The sequence below is a fragment of the Drosophila persimilis genome, unplaced genomic scaffold (assembly GCF_003286085.1).
Source record: "Drosophila persimilis strain 14011-0111.01,24,50 unplaced genomic scaffold, DperRS2 tig00000000-arrow-pilon, whole genome shotgun sequence".
NCBI classification, from domain to species: Eukaryota; Metazoa; Arthropoda; class Insecta; order Diptera; family Drosophilidae; genus Drosophila; species Drosophila persimilis.
In genome coordinates this window covers 14,881,444-14,898,364 of record NW_020825288.1, presented here as the reverse complement: position 1 = coordinate 14,898,364, position 16,921 = coordinate 14,881,444, and the positions used below count along the sequence as shown (strand labels likewise).

General features: G+C 45.1%; 2 protein-coding genes across 3 annotated transcripts in view; both read left to right on the top strand.

The window, feature by feature from the left end:
- The window catches only part of LOC6588320 (sterile alpha motif domain-containing protein 5), a 132,518-nt gene extending 118,302 nt beyond the window's left edge, over positions 1-14,216 (top strand). For both annotated transcript variants that reach the window (XM_026994531.1, XM_026994526.1), the window contains 12 exons: positions 1,124-1,210; positions 3,152-3,208; positions 6,780-6,837; positions 7,261-7,457; positions 8,844-9,007; positions 10,323-10,404; positions 10,834-11,049; positions 11,728-11,920; positions 12,847-13,010; positions 13,089-13,405; positions 13,480-13,601; positions 13,760-14,216. In XM_026994531.1, the coding sequence (XP_026850332.1) occupies positions 1,124-1,210; positions 3,152-3,208; positions 6,780-6,837; positions 7,261-7,457; positions 8,844-9,007; positions 10,323-10,404; positions 10,834-11,049; positions 11,728-11,920; positions 12,847-13,010; positions 13,089-13,405; positions 13,480-13,601; positions 13,760-14,199 (2,097 nt within the window). In that variant the 3' untranslated portion in view covers positions 14,200-14,216. The remainder of the gene's footprint in view (positions 1-1,123; positions 1,211-3,151; positions 3,209-6,779; positions 6,838-7,260; positions 7,458-8,843; positions 9,008-10,322; positions 10,405-10,833; positions 11,050-11,727; positions 11,921-12,846; positions 13,011-13,088; positions 13,406-13,479; positions 13,602-13,759) is intronic.
- Positions 14,217-14,239: 23 nt separating this feature from the next.
- On the top strand, positions 14,240-16,603 carry LOC113567270 (squamosa promoter-binding-like protein 15). Its single transcript, XM_026994542.1, has one exon. The coding sequence runs from the start codon at positions 14,251-14,253 to the stop codon at positions 14,581-14,583; it is 333 nt and encodes a 110-aa protein (XP_026850343.1). The 5' UTR covers positions 14,240-14,250; the 3' UTR covers positions 14,584-16,603.
- Positions 16,604-16,921: the final 318 nt, after the last annotated feature.

Sequence of the window (16,921 nt, the reverse complement as noted above, 5' to 3'; positions counted from 1 at the left end):
AATCTTGGCCCTGGGGACATGTAAATTTTTATGTCCGCTGCTTCTTCTTTGCTGCCGTTGCTGCTGCCGTTGCTGCTGCCGTTGCTTTCCACTGAAAAGGTTAAAAATGTTTTGCCAGCGGCCATGTCTACATTGCCACTTCTCATTCTTGGCCGTCGCCGCTGCAGCATCCTCCCTAATGTTGTACTCGCTTTATCTGCGCCGCTCACAAAGGATTCATTCAGCGCCTTTGATTAGAGCTCCTCGGCTGCTGCTTTGGGGAGCAGAAGTGGCAGAAGGGCGGTCTCTTCTTGGGGGCATGGCAGTGAAACTGTGGCCAAAGATAACGCGGCCAGGACGACTACGACGACGACTACGACGACGACTACGACGACGACGCTGCTCATAAATAAGCAAGGACATGCATAAATTTTTCACAAGCAGCACCAACGGAGCACCGGGCGAAAGAAAAGAATAAATAAAAGAAGAGCACAGCAACACGAAGCCAAAAGAGAAAGAGGGTGTGGAGGGGGGAAAGAAATATAAATAATAAACTGCGGGGGAGAGCAGCAGATGGAGTCGAGTGGGGGAGTAGCCTGCCACGGCTAGGACCTGCTGCAGATAAGCGCAGGAAATGACTAAGGATATGTGCCTAAGTAGCAGCATCCTCTAGCCCGGATCCAGGGCCCTTTCAAAATATAATTAAACAGGCACTCACCTGGTCCTGGGCCTGGTCCTGGGCCTGGTCCATGTGTTCCAACCGCCCGCCCGCCCCCACCTGATTTGCTATTCATGATAAGAAAACAAACGCATTAAACACAGAGGGCCAGAGAGGCTCCGAAGGCCGGCACGACCCTAACCTGACCCTTGACTCGTTATTAATTAAAAATTAAAACCCCGCCGAAAGGTGTTAAATAGAAAATGGCGTCCCTAATGGCGATAAAGCACGACGCAATGCCCGCTGCCCCATCAAGTAGTCGGAGTCCTTGATTTATGAGCAGACCAGAAAGTTCTCGGCCAAAAGCCAAGAAGGTTAATAAGCCACAACAGAACCAGCAATGGAGAACCCTTAACAGAAATTGCATTTAAAAGTTTTTTCCTTTTCCTTTAAATTTAAATTGATTTTTTCTGGTTCTCTTTTCAGGCCGCCAACGATCGTCTGCGGCACTTTCAAATGATAAACGGCGGTGCGGGCGGACAGCAGCACAGTTTCGAGGAGACAATCCATAGGGTAAGCCATTACACAAGGGTATCTTAAGGGCCACGAGCTACAGCAGAGGTGGGAATATTAGGGGTGTTCCAACAGGACAGATGATAGGGTAAAAGATTAAGAGGGGATGGGGAATACTTAATAGTTTAGGGAATAGAGAGTAGAACTGTGGTAGGAGAGCACCTATCCGCCAACATGACATCCCTGGTGTACATTAATAATCCATAAGTGTACGGCCACACTGGAAAAATACCAAAAATACGGCTAACCAAAACGGCTAATACCAAAAATACGGCTAGGGATGGAGATCGACGCTGGATGGATCATTCCATCAAAGAAAGGAATTCGTGTTTGGAGAAAAAAATGAAACATAATGAAATAGTAACAATAATCAATAATACTACACAGTGCTCCTTGGTATCTACCACACCATATCATACCATACACTCTGTGGGAGATACCAATGGTATATATCGGTTAAAAACGTCGATAAGGTTGCAGAGCGCGGGCCGATCGGTTTCGATTTACTTTTGGAATCGTTGTGAGAGAAAAAAGTTTGAGTCAGAGAATAATTAATAAGGATATACCTAAAACTATCGGCATCGTGTCTTACATACGGTCTCATCGCAGCCCAAAGCCATTCATAGCAGATTATTTAGACTTCCTCCCACAACAGATCTTGAGACATTCTTGAAATGTCTGCTCTGCCTAGAGAACTTTCATTCAATCCTTCAAAAACCTATTTGCGAGGCGTCTTGCGAGAATCAAGTCTACCTGCACAAAGGGATGGTCTAAGAGGACCTCTACCCTAGAAAACTGGACAGATAATTGAACCAAATAATATCTCCCTCCAAATTCTTCGACCTTGATGACACAAATTAAGGATAAAAACCTAAATACGATCCTTCATTCGATCAAACCCAAAATAAATTTAAAATTGAAGAAAGGTTTCAACAAAAGTCCTTTGTAGCACGGCACTCCCGCCTCTAGATTGTCAAACCCTTCAAGGTGGAGGAGGAATCCATCCCCCCTTCCCAGCTACCGCCATAACCTACCCTAACCTTCAGCAAGAGGATTTTTATTGAAACCTAGGCACTCACCCCTACTTTGTTGACCGCAAGTGTATGTAATTTTGTATATTTTATGCATATACATAGGTATATATGTCTATGTGCGTATCTATGTGCACAGCAGTGGGTGGAATGCTTATTGGCTTGGTTAAATGTTGGCATAGTCGCATAAATATTTATGCAGCAAATTTAACAAGCTGCTGTTGCCACTGCCACTGCTGCTGCTGCTGCTGCTGCTGTTGCAACAGCTGCGACAGCCAACAAATTTTACCCCAACAGAGAAAAATTTGCACAAAACAACAAGAAGAAAGTTTCGCCCCAATCAACCCAAACCCCAGCCGCTACCCCCAAAACGAACAGCAGCCCCCTGTGCGACTGCATTTGCAATGCAATTTCAACACGAAAGCTGCGGCTGTTGCTTTTGAGCACGTTTACCTGTAATGGCATGCCACCAGCAGCAGCAACAGCAGAGGAGGAAGCGTGTAGATGCATGCAACATTTAAAAGTTCATTGCCGTCAACATTCATTATTAATGACAGCGCGCACGGCGCCCAACTAAAAACAAGCAGCAGAATGCAATCAGCGGCGACAACAACACAAAACAGACAGCGACACCTGCAGCGGCAGCAGCGGCAACAGCGGCAGCACAAAACATTTGGAAAATGCATAATGCAAAGGCCGCCATGCCCACCCTCTAAGACCCACCCAGGACACGCCTAAAAGCAAACTCCAACGGTTTTCGTCCTGTCAACGTCTGTTGCTTGTTGCTGCTGCTGTTGCCAAGGCCTGGGCCTGGGCCTGGGCCTGGGCCAACAAAATTAGTTCCACTGCCATTCATAAATAAACAAAATCACTCAGCAATAACTACGACTACAAATTATTCCAATTTCAGTTGAAAGTCCAGGAGGCCATGCGGAAAAAGGAAAAATTTCAACGGGAGCACGAGGAGGTAAGCAAAACACACACACACACACACACACACACACACATCTTTGAACACATCCTTGAACATCCTTTAAGGCAAACGGATAAATGCGAATGGCAAACATTTGCCAATTGCTGCGAATAAATCAAGCGTGTATTTGTTTTGGGCACTTTTCGCAAATTAAATAAACATAAACCTTGGGCGGCAAGCATGGGAGGCGGCGAATGCCACATGCCACTTGCCACTTGCCACATGCCACATGCCACACTATTAATTTCACAGTTTCGGAGGCTGTATTTTCATGAATAAAATACCCAGCAGCCAACGAAAATCGAGGCCGAATGCAGAAAGCCTTTCTTAACGGGGCTACAGTGCGGTTCGATAGTGTAGTGTCACTCTTTTCATTTTTATGGCATTATTTTTGCAATGAGATGTCGCGAGAAGGGAAATATTTGATTAAAATTATATATTTTTCGCATTTAGATGAAAAATATTTTTCATATTTAAATTAAATATATTTATTTTTTGAATATATTTTAATTAAATAAATTTCATATTTCAATCAAATATATAGTTTTTATTTAAATGAAATATATTTTATATTCAAATTGAATATATTTCGTAATTAAATGAAAAATATTTAATATTTAAATTAACTAAAAATTAAATTTTTTTGTATTCAAATTAAACATATTTCATTTTTAAATTGCATATATTTTAATTGTGTATATTTCATATTTCAATGAAATATATTTTTTAGTTACATTAAATATTTTGTATATACTTAAATTACACATATATTATTTATTTCAATTGAGTACATTTCATATTTAAATAAAAATTTCAATTAAATATATTTCAAATATACATATATAAATTCAATTTATTTCTCAATTAAATTAATAATATTTATTTATTTATTTAATTAACAATTATCTGCTAATAATGGTACTTAATTAAAAAAGGAGGAATATTTAATTAAATATATTTTATACTTAAATTAAATGAATTTCCTTTTAACTATATTTCTTATTCAAAATAAATATATTTCAAATTAAAAAAAATATATATTTCACATTTAAATTAAATATAAATATTTTTTATATTTAAAATTCCTACAAACAAGTTTTTATATTTATTTTAAGGCGCTTTTTATATTTAGTTTAATTATGGGCCATATCAAAATTATTTTCAAGAATATTTAAATGTAAATACAAGTTTTTTATATTTATTTAAAATATTTAATTAAAATATGGCTCTTTTTATTTTTACGATGCCATTTTTCTCTCGGTGCATGTACCATAATCAGTGGCAAATAAATATAATTTTCTGTAGTTATTGCAGCTCAACTTTTTCTGCTGTGAAACTCCACTTAAAAATGGTTTTATAGTTGCGAAACTCACTGTTACTGTTTCTTTATCTTGAGGACATGCAATATAAATGCTACAACTCTTACATGCACAAGCCAATTAAAAAAGCTATTAAAAATATTTGATATAAAAACAGCAATTATTTCAGGGCATAAAAGCCCGAGTCTGAGTCCGTGTCCGAATCCGACTCCGAGTCCAGCCTCAAGTCCAAGTCCAAAGACAAGCTTCTCCTACCAAAAAACATGCAAAACAGACACGGACCAAATGTTAAGCACACAGATACATCGCACACACACACACACACACACAGGCAGAGAGAAACAACAACAAAAACAATGAAGTGCAACGTGCCAGATGATAAACTTTTGTCTGTCATACAGTACCAAAAAAAAGGGAGAAAGAATTACTTGCCACACTCTCGGAAAAGAAAGTGCATGATAAAGGGATAGAGAGAGTGTATCTATGTGTTTGCACAGCTCTAACTGTGTGTGTGCGTGAAGTGTGAATGAAAGAGCAGCTTATTTATTCATATATGCCAAGAGAATTAAAAACGAACCAGAACGTAAGACTCAACAGGAAAACTCCTGTCCTCTCCTGTTGATTGCCTGATTCTACGGGCATTACTGGGGATGATTCCCTGGCTGACTACGACTCCCATTCCGCACTTGATTGATTGTGTAAGCCGTGAGGGGTGCCGTGAAGAATGCCCAGGCTGAGATTCTTCTTCAATCGATTAAGGAAATCATTTCTATGCTAGTCTCCTGTCTGCCCAATCAACTGTGGGTTCTCTGGCCCCAGTTAATTATGGCAGTTATCAGCTTTCAATGATAGATACAGATACAGATACAGATACATGGACAAAAAGAGATGGCAGGGACACACACACAGAAATTGCGTTGCTGTTTGCTCAGAGACCCACATCCGCCTGAAAATGTGTCCAGGCCTAAGCAAGGGCAATAATTTTTGTGCATAAATGAAAAGCACACAACAGGAGGAGGAGGAGGAGCACCAGGAGCACCAGGACGAGGAGCAGGCGCAGGTCCAGGAGGAGGCTATGGGGGGAATTGTTGTTAGTGCTGCTGCTTAACTTGGCCAAACAACATTCTGTTTGTCTAATTGTAATTGCTGTTTTTGTAGTAGTCTTCACAAGGCATGGGGGATTGGAACCATCTCTGTCCCCTCCTCCTGCCCTGCCCTGCCCAGAAGCTGGTAAAAGCCATGCACATGAAATATTTATGACGAGCGTAGAGCAAAAGTCCGCAGGATGGGGATCTCTGGGATGTAGGATAAATGTTTGCCCTGGCCATGCTACTATTTCTTTCCCCAAAAAGGTGGTCGGGGGTCGGGGGGGGTTTGCATTAAGCAGAGCAATGTGATTACAATTGTAAGACAGGTCTCGGTGTCTTGGCCACGTAAATTTCAATTTGGTAACTGGCGCAGCACATGTGTGTGTGTGTGTGTAGGTGTGGGGGGCAGCCCCCAAGTAAAATGCCATTTGAATGCATTTTTAATAGGCCAAGTGGCAGGGGGGGGAGGGGTGTGCTTTGCTGGCCAAAAAAGCTTTTAGCTAATTTTTCAGCGCGAGAGAGCGAGCTCGCTTTAGTGTTGCTTTTACTACTACTTTAAGTACTTTTTTTTGTAATTTTTTTTACTACTTTTAGTAGTATTTTTTGTAGTTTTTTTTGTATTTTTGGTGTATATTTTTCTGTACTTTTTTTCGTCTTTTTTTCGTACTATTTTCTGTACGTTTTGCTGTCCCTTTTTCGTACTTTTTTCCATCCTTTTTTGGTACTTTTTTCTATTGCCATTTCTGTTTGCGGCCCTGGCATGCTTTCTGCCCTCCGCCCAGCATTTTCCATATACATATTTAGTATTCCGAGCACACGGAACGGAGAAAATAAAGAAAAAGTCACATTCAAGTAGTTTTCCTTCCGCTGGCAGGAAAATTGTATCACTTTTCAAATGGAATTTTGTAATTTTAACGTCTTTGCTGCTGCCTGAGCTCTAGAGCTAATAAGATGGCGGGGGGGGGGGGGGCTTCCCCTTTGTTGTCATCGCCTTCAAAAAGTTGACGGCATTCCGTACGGCAGTCACGTCTGGGGCCCGGCAGCAGACAAAGTGCTGCCCGAAATATGTACACAAAAAATACTTTAATATTCGCCTCGATCGAATCAGCCCCCCAAAAATAAAAAAAACTAATGCAACTTTGTTTTGGTCTTTTGCAGATTCTGCGTGACATACGTCAGGGTCTGTTGCAAATGAGTCGCGGCGAGGGACGCATGGGTAAGTCCCACCCCCCACAGACTGCGGGTGGGGGGGGGGTGAACTTTTAAAGAGCAGCTGCTGGCCCCCCGAAAGTATGCAGTGGGGAATTTTACACTTGAAATGCTTTTGCTTTTGCTGTCGTCTGGCGAGCGTCACATGCATAAGCGAGCATAAAATCTTATGTCCGTTTCCGGGACCTGCAGCCGACCATAAGCCGAGCCACGACCAGGCCCAAAGCTGCAGCAACTTCTGGGCGCCTCGCATGTGGCAAATGGCATTTCAAGTTTTGTGTGCAACGTTCCGTATAATAATATTGTGTTGCCATCTCCTCTCTCTCTCTCTCTCTGCACATTTTTCGGGGCGCTTAAAAAAGTTTTTAAAGTTCTCCCCACTGTCTGTGGACTCCACATAATCTCGAAACTTGCGTCTATCCCGTTGCAGACGACACCTATATGTACGACGAGGCCCTCAGAACTGGGGCAGGCGTGGCCATGGGCATGGGCATTGGAGGCGGGGCCCATTATGCGGTGAGTGCGCTCCACCATCAAGGTCATTGGTACGACGAGCCGCCCTACGAAAGCGATCCCGATGACTTCCTGATGGCCGGCCTCAACTGCGGACCAGCTGCCACCATTCAGGTGAGTGTCTGCCCCCCAAGCAGCCTTAGAGTCAAGGCCCTGGCCATACCCTGATGTTTTCTACAGGTTCCTCGATGGTTTTTGAGGACAGTTCCTGCCTTATAGACAGTGGAATCCACCCTCTAGCCAGGGCATACAAAGGGGCAACATTGTCGCAGTTGCAATCACATTTTGGATTTATATTCCCAGCCGCCTTCTGTGTCTCTCTCTCTCTCTCTCTCTCCCTCCCTCTCTGTCTGCGCCGTTAATCCTGCTTACTTGGTGGCTCCCTTTTCCAATCCCGAACCCGAACCCGTACCCCTACTCAATCCCAATTCCAGCTTTGATTTCTCTACGGAATTTGCCAGCCACAAAAGTTGCAAGGGAGTTTTCCCGTTCAGCTTTTCCTCTCTCTCTCTCTCTCTCTCTCTTTTATTTGCTTTATTAAATTATACGCTGAATATATTTTTGTGCTGGCGCATTGATTTCTACCAACTTCGATTTGTATGTCCTTTGGCATTGCCCCACCCCCTCCCCCTACTGCCACTCCTTTTGCTGAGTGCCACTGCCACTGCCACTGCGACTCGAACTCACTTTATTTTTATTGACAGTCAAAAAGTGCATAATTCTTGTTGACTTGCTCGACTTTGACTCTCCTTTCAGCCAGATTGTGTATTGTGTGTGCCCTGGCTCTCTCTGGCGTCTTGAGACTTTTCCTTTTGCATAATTTTCCTTTGGTTTGTTTTCCTTTTTTTTTTCGTCTGTGAGTTGCGCTTTTGTGGTAACGCATTAGGCAAGTTATCGGCATTTGGGCTTCTTTCTGGTTGGTTTGCGAATTTGTTTTCTTAGTCAATTGAAATCACTCAACGGAATCGGAAACGGAATGGAAGTCGAAGACGGAGCGGCAGTCGTCCCAGCGGAGACGATGTTTCCCTTTGATGTGGCAAACGAAATTTGTTTAAAATTGAAATGAAACTTTTGCGCCGGCCAGGCCAAAAAAAAAAAGGTTAATGGGGTTATCTTGAGGGCGGTGGGGGGGTGGAAATTGTATTGTTTGGGTCGACCTTTGATCAGGCCAGTGCCCCTTCTAAGCCACGTTTCTCTCTAAGCCAGATTCCATTCCAAATTAACGAGAAAAAACGACAAAACTTTGCAATTTCCGTTTGTCGAAAAACAACACCAAAAAATTTAAAATTCCACTGCAGCAGCGGTGGCAGCAAAAGTGTGGCATGCCCCACCAGCACCCGCAACGGTGGTGTCGCTTTACCATCATAAACTTTTATAACTTTGTTAATTTTTCATAATTTTGTTGCTCCACGGCGGCCAACAAATTCCACTTGAATGCTAATCCCCATGTCTGACTCTCCCTCTCTCTCTCTCTCTTTCCTTCTCTTTTTTGTGTTGCAGGGTGGCCGTGTACGCTTCTCGAACAACCGCGAGAGCACGGGCGTAATTTCATTAAGATCCGCCGGAGATATTTCACTACCGCAACGAGGGCCGCCGCGTCGAGGTCTTATCGTGCCCCAACAGCCGCCAAATCCACCGACAATAATACCCTTAACGCATGCCAGGTGAGTGGCCCTCCCCCCCCCCCCCCCCCCCCCCCCCCTCTATACAGGGGGCTGTATTGTTGATTGCCATTATTATTTGCAGTTGAGTTTATGGCCGAAGGGCCGACAGTAAAGGTGGCGCATTAATAAATAAAATGAAACCAGAGTCGATGGTGGGGGCAGGGACAGAGCAGGGATTGATTGTGATGGAGTGGAATGGGGGGCATGGAGGCATGGACAGTTATGATATGACCCCTTTTTGGGTTGGACTTCAAAGGGGCAAAGCGGCAGGACAGGGCAGGAAAGCCATCGAATGATCATTGAACCATAAAACTGTGCCACAAAATGCCTGCTCAGTCGGCCATGGAAAAGGCCAAACATTTTTGGACCAGTAAACAGCCTGCCCAAAGCCCTCAAAGGTGGCCAAAAGAAAGCAAAGCAATCAAAGGTGCGCCAAAGGATTGACCCAGCAGACAGACAGCAAAAAGGGTAGCCTAGTCTTCACTTCATTAGTGCGGTTATCAATGCTCTGCAGCCACATGAATGAATCAGCCAAACGAATGAATGGGGGAATGAATGAATGAATGAATGAATGAATGGGGGAATGAATGTGGGAATTAGTGACTGAGTGACGGAGTGGCAGACCAACATATCGAAACGTATTGGAGCGAAAGTCATCAATTTCATATTGTTACGCATGCCACAATAATGGGGCAAGGGCCAAGGGCAGGTGGCAGGCAGTCAAAACCAATAAGAAGACGAAACGAAGACGAAAAGTCAGTGGCTGTGGCTGTGGCAGAGACAGCACGACACTTGAATGAAATGGCATTATTGCTACTTCAACGCCAATCCACCAGATGGAGCTCTACTCTCAATCAACCGGGTGGCAGCCGGCTGGCCCCCGCCCCCAGTGAAGCGTTTTCCACACGTACGCATACAAAAGGACTTGCTGAAATAACGTATACGCCCTGTGCGCCTCTGGGGCGGACGAAAACGGACGAAAAGGAAGGTGGAAAGCAAAGCAACAACAACAACAAAAATAGCCAGGAAAACGATATCAAGTATTTATTTATATGACCTTTGTTTGCCTCACGACCTCTGGCCACCTCTGGCCTCTGCCTCAGCCTCTGCCTCAGCCTCAGCCTCTGGCTGGCTGTAGACCTTTGCCCAAAATTATTGTTTGCCATCAAAATGTTTGCCCAATACGATTTTAAAGTTCCTTTCCAGGACTCAGGACTCAGGTGGCTTTTAGATAGCTTCACACTTACAGATTTATTTATTTAAAGAATTATTTAAAGAAATTCGCCATAATAATTGTTTTCTTTGTGATTTTCAGATCCCATGATCGTGAGAGCGGCGACTATGCGGGTTCCATTTCAGATCTACAAAGCGTTACCTCCAGGCTCAGTGCCGTATCGGTAAGTGTGGGGCACGGGGCACGGGGCACGGTCTCATTTAAGTTGCAGGCTCCAAGCTCCCACCCGTCGAACTGCATCTGCAACTGCGTCTAAATTGATTAAGTGCTCTTTGTGACAAACAAACTTCGCATTTGGCCAAATGTCGTCTCGTCTCGTCTCGTCTCGTCTCGTCTCGTCTGGCCGAAATGCACAACGAGGGCGCATAAAAACTTGAAAAGCTTTTTAGCCAAGTTTTTGCTGTGTCCCTCTCCTGGCACTTAAGCCGGCTAAACGTTGCCGGAATACCAACAAAGTTGTGCATGGAGCGGTGGAGGGGGTGGTGCCTGCAGCCTGGACATCAGCATTTCATTTGACAAAGTTGACTCGCCTTAACTTGGCTAATACGGCAACGCACTCAACTTCTTTTTGCGTCTTTTCTCTCCCCGACAGATTGGCACCAACAATTGCACGGCCCGATACCGGACGCTGAGCGGCGGCATCGGGGAGTCGCCGTCGCTGTCGCCCAGCCCCTCGTCGGACTACGAGGACATTGGGGCCACGCGGATGCACGGCCTGGCCCCCAGTCTGCTGGCCGCCAAGGCCAAAAAGAATGGCCTGCCGCACGGCAAGGCGAACACCATTTGCCAGAAGGCCACCGTGCATCATGTAAGTTAATTAATCCTGGGGTAGGGTGGCAGCTGTGCAGCGAATGTTGACGCATTCTGTGGCCTGCAAAATGTAATTAGCCTGGTCATTGGCTGGATTTGCATATGCAATCGGCGGGGGGCACTCTGCTCTGCTCGTAGGCCCCTCATAATGATGTTGGCCTAAACTCTTTGGCTTAGAAAGCGAGACACGGCCCACCAACATGCACTCTAAATGCAAATGCCAGTTTAATGAGTTTTCTGGCCCATCCTCGGAGCGAAAGCGAAAGTTCATTTCGGAGAAACTTTAAATGTTTTTGAGCCCAACAAAAAAAATATATATACATATGAGTATGAGCAAAGGCAAACCCTTCTGTGAGATGAGCTGCAGGTCCTTTAATCGCTCTGGCATGTCATTAGCCTTCGGTGGTCAAGAGGTCAATTGTGAGAGCCAGAGCCACAGGCAAAGCCACAGGCAAAGCGGAAGCCAAGCCAGACATCGCTCCTCCTCTCTCCTCTCTCTCAGAGTGTATTGGAATGTTCGTTTAAAACTTTTTAATGATTTAACTAACAAAACTTTCCCTCCGTTTTTGTTCTTACTCCACCCTTCAACATGGAATTTATCGCACAACGATGACGACTCCGGCGACTCATCCAACTTTCACTTGGGGGATCTGGGATTCGGATTCGGTTTCGGCAGTCGAGCGAGATGCGTAGCTCGCCAAAGGAAATTGGCACTTTTAATGAGAATGGAAGGAACTTTGTTGCCACAAAGGATACGTCGAGGGATTTCAGCAACTCCCAAGACAATACCGACCGTGGCAGCATGAGCGATCAGGCGTTTGCCTGTTCGGCCAGCTCCGTTGAAAGTTTGCCCAGTGCTTCCGGTTCGAGTAAGTACACAACAAATTGCACTCGTATCTATGTACGAGTATCTATGTATCTGTATGTGCATCTCCCTCTTGCAATTTGGGAGTTTTTCGGGGTTTGATTTTGTCTGTTGCTTGTCCTGCTTCCTGGCTCCGCCCCTGCCTGGGCTGTCTGTGTGGCAGATGGTGTGGATGTTGCATAGAAAAATTCCCAGACTGCCTGGCTTGCATATTGGTCTATTAACAGTTGTAGTTCTTGTTGCGGCTTTCAACGCTGCTGTTGCTGCACGAAAATTTTGCCAAAACTTAATGAATTTTTAATGCAGTTGCTGGTTGGCGCGATGTCTGGGGCGTGGTTAAATGAAGGGCAACCGCTTCCCTTTTTTAATGAACAAAACTTTCTGCCCAAAAAATAAACCCCCAAAAGGCAGAGCCGCACGAGGGCGGTGGGTGGGTGGTGGGAGGCGATTGGGGGCACTTTGAAAAGTGCAAGGAAAAATACCAGGACACACAAAGCAAGGATTAGCCCAAAAGCTTTGGCCAGCCCAAAACCAAACAGCAAGAAAAGGCACAAAAAACAACAACAACAACAAAATAATGGAAAACTTCAAGTGCATATTTGAATATTTTTGGGAGTCCCGGACCCTGCCTAGGTCTTTGTCTTTGCCTCAGTGTGTGTGTGTGTGTGTGTGGGAAAATATTTGAAAAGTTTTTAATTAACCAAACGATTCGTTTGTGTGTGTGTGTGTGTGTGTGTGTGTGTGTGTGTGTGTGTGTGTGTGTGTGTGAGGGCATGTTTGTCCAGGGAAAAATTCCTTGAGGTCCTCTGCTGCCGGCGGCTAATTGGCTGTGGGCCCATTAATTGGAAATTTTCCCCAGACAAACTTTGATCCAGAGGGGCCTAGAATAATAGTAAATATTTATCAAACTCCTAAATCCTTTCGCTGCAGGCACACAGGCTCTGGTGCGTCCCGGCAGTCCGCACAGCTCCATATCGGCCGAGGATCGCACCTCGATGGCGGTCCACAGCAGCAGCGGCAGCAGCATCTGCAAGGCCAAGGCCCTGGTGGACAGTCTGCCCAATCCCTACGACAAGGAGGCCCTGAAATTTAAGGTAAAATATACACCAAACCAAATAGAAGACCCCCCCCCCCCCCCCCTCTGATGTCTGTTGTTTGATTTATGCCTGCAGAAGGGAGAGCTCATCGATGTCCTGTCGATGAACGCCTCGGGCATCTGGAAGGGTCGCTGCCACGGCCGGGTGGGACACTTCAAGTTCATCAACGTGGAAGTGCTGCCCGAGCAGCGCCTGAAGAACTCCAGCAGCAAGACCCTGGCCCCCGGCTCCCGGCTGGGCGGCGGCAACAACGGCAGTGCCGGCAACAGCAGCGCGAACGGCAGCAACAACGGCGGCGGCGGCGGCGGCTGCGGCGGCGGACCCAGCTCGGTGGAGGATCTGCTGGTGCGCATCGGCCTCAAGGAGTACACGTCCGTGTTCGTGCTCAACGGGTAAGTGGTGTAGATGAAACAAATTAACCAACCTTTATTGTGTTGGATTGTTTCACCTATCGTTCCATTTGCAGGTACGAGGATCTCGAGCTCTTCAAGGAGCTGGAACCGGCCGATCTCGACTATCTGGGCATACTCAATCAGGAGCATCGGGCCAAGCTGCTGACGGCTGTGCAGCTGCTGCATGACATTGAATGTAAGTGCCCCACCCCACCCCAGCCCCACTGTAATCCATTTGTAGACCTTCTTTTGGGGAATTTCCATCTAACCCACAACCTCGGCCACACTCTCACCACACACCCACACACCCACACACACATGCCACAACTACAGCTACAAATTTCACCCGTACAGGCTCCGACGTGGACATAGCCGGCTCCAGCTCGGAGAACGATGAGGCCCGCCTGAACAACATCAACAAGAAGCACGGGGCCTCGCCCTTCGGCCGGCGGCACTTTCCGCGGGACTCGGGCTGCTACGAGGGCTCGCCGCTGCCCAGCTCCCAGACACCGACGCAGACGGTCAACTCGACGGACGAGTCGAACAGCCTGGACGACGTGGTGACCAAGTGCTCCAGCGAGATCATGAAGCGCGTGGAGAGTGCGCGAAGGTGCAAGGACAATCCGTTCAAGGCGACGCTGCCGGGCGGCCGGGTGGGCAAGAAGTCATTTCTCGGCGGCGGCGGACTTATGGCTGACGATACGCTCACACGTGGCGGACTCAGTGAGAAGTCGAGCGACTCGGGCGTCAGCAGCAGTTCGCTATCGTCGGGTCCGCTGAAGAGCAGCACTTAACATTTGCCCACGATCCTGGCCCACGAGCTGCTGCTGGGCGTGGGCGCTGGCATGGGCCTGAGCCTGGGCCTGGGCCACGGTCACGGCCTGAGCGTGGGCGCCACATCGCCCACCACCTCGGTGGCCTCGGCCAGCCTCATCGGGGCCCATTGCAGTGCCGTCGGCAGCGGGGCGATGGCCGCCGCTCCGCTGGGCAACATTTGCAACACTCTGCCGCATGCCCCCTCCAGCAATGTGCCCCTCAACCGGAATCTCGTCATGCTGCGCAACCATCTGCGCAAGAACACGAGCGGCAGCAGCAACAGCGGCGGCGGCGGCGGCGGCGGCGGCTGCAGTGGCGGCGTCCAGCAGCTGCTGCAGGATCAGGACGACAAGGATCAATAACCCATTTACTACATCAAATTCTTAGTCTAGGTCTTAGTCTTGGATTAACTGTAAACTGTATTTGAGTTAAGTGTATTTCAATTGCTGTGATTCGATAGTGAAAACAAAAGGCCAACACGCGTCTTTCAGTTCAAATGTATAGTGTATAGAGAGAGATAGACAGACAGGAGTAGCAGGAGCAGAGGCAGAACAGATGAAGGTGAAGAGGCAGAGTGTAGCAGGCTTTGGCCTCAGTCAGAGTTAGTCAGTCAGTCAATCCTTCCTCCGATAATGTTGGCATTTACACAAATATATAAAACACACACACACTTATACTTATACCTACACTTAAGTAAGAAAGAGGGAAAGAGATATTCTATATATGTATACTTGGTAAAGTACTGAACATGTTTTGACTATTTTTAGTTGGCTCTTTCACAGCAGGCTTCGTATCGGTGTATGTGTATGAGACTTGTGTCCTTCCAACCCGTTTGCTTTCCTGTTCAATTGCTTTGCATAGGCATATGTATAATTCTCAACGTGATATTGTGAAACGTCCAGTTTGAATTGCATTTTACACATACACACACACACACACACACACACACAGAAAGACTCCTTTCCAACGTCTTTTGATTAACAAGAACAGACCACACACGCAGACAACCCTCGAGTTGAATGATTCCTATTTTAAAGCACTCACTTGGAGGAGTGCAAGCAATAGACCAATTCAATTTTAATAAGCCAACGACGAACCACAAACGAAATATTTATAGACACAAACACCAAACTGCCATTCGATACTAATTTTAATTGTTTTATACTCGTATAAGTAACAATTAATGTAAAGGAAATGGATGCTAAATGCTAAATGAATATATCGGGAGACCATGAGAATCCGTCAGAAACTTGTAAAAACATAAAAATTGCCAAAAAAAAAAAAACAACAAAATTTAAAGGAGAAATGTAATGTACGCTAAGCAATATTTTCAAATCGTAGCGAATCGTGTGCGGATCGTGTGTACATATAGCCCGGGGGGCGGCGATAGGGAGATACGATCCAGTTTATGCCATTTATGGAAAAGATATCAAAATGTAACCAATAAGAGCGATTTAGCGATAATCAAAAGCAGACAATGAAATTAGTCAGGCAGCGCAAATGTTTTTAATCAGTTTCCATGAATTAGTTAAATAAATGAACGACGAACGGCACAACAACTACGAATAAAACCCCATTAAATATACTTACATCCACAACATGAATAAACTGATTCGAATACATATTGAAGCATAGCATAGCATAGCCTAGCATAGAGCATATAAAATATATGGCAATTATTGTAAATGGATGGTGACGGACGGGGAGAATGCTTTGACTTTTACTCGAAACATAATTAAACCTGAACATAAGATAGTATCGATAATCGCATGGATAATTCATCTACTCTAAAACTAAATCTAAATCTATCCAAATAAATTAAATCAAATTTAAACCACAAACAAAACGCACGTGTTACAGCCAGATAAAGATAAAGATACAGATACAGCTACAAATTAAGATAGAAAGTTCGAGGCAATAGAGAGAGTAAAGAATACTGGATTATAGGCATTTTTAAATTTAACTATCCAAATAACGTTTAAGTGTTTCAACTGTAAATTGTATCAAAGTTAAATTAAAAACCAGATTATTTATATATTAGAGAGAACCCAAGAAACCAAGAAACAACCACACGGCAAGTGCTAGCATCTTCTAATTATCACTGTAAAATGATGTAATTTAAAGAAAGAATATATAAGCAATATTAAAGTTTAACCTTAAAAAGAGCAACAAAATTGATTTTTAAGTCAGCCCACACACACACACACACACACAAACACACACACACACACACCATTACTCACCGACAGCCACAACACAAAAAGCCAGTAAAATTCCATTAGTACACAGTAAAAAGTGAGCGCAAACTAAATTACGAGTCACGAGTAAATTTTAGAAGAAATTTTCAAACAAAACTAAAAACCAAAACGAATTCGAAATCGAAATCGAAAACAAAAAAAGATACAAAGAAAATGGCAAGCGATGATTCGTGTTTACACATAAATCAAAGTAAATTTCTTTAAATAAAAGTGAACATATCTAAAAAGTAAAACATCAACCAAAGACTTTTTATCTCGGGTTTGGTTCAATCAAATTTGTGATGCACACTTTTGGGCTCTCCGGCTGGGCCAGCCACGTGTGGAGATCTTTGCCTCCAATGATCAAGCCCATCATTAACATCTATTGGCTATCATTGGCATTGACCTGCCCTCACCCTTGGCCGTGCGCCCATGCCCCATCTGGTCCCCCATTTGATCGGAC

Coding starts and splice junctions, on each gene's coding strand:
- LOC113567270 (XM_026994542.1), top strand. CDS start 14,251: ATGGGCCTGAGCCTGGGCCTGGGCCACGGTCACGGCCTGAGCGTGGGC.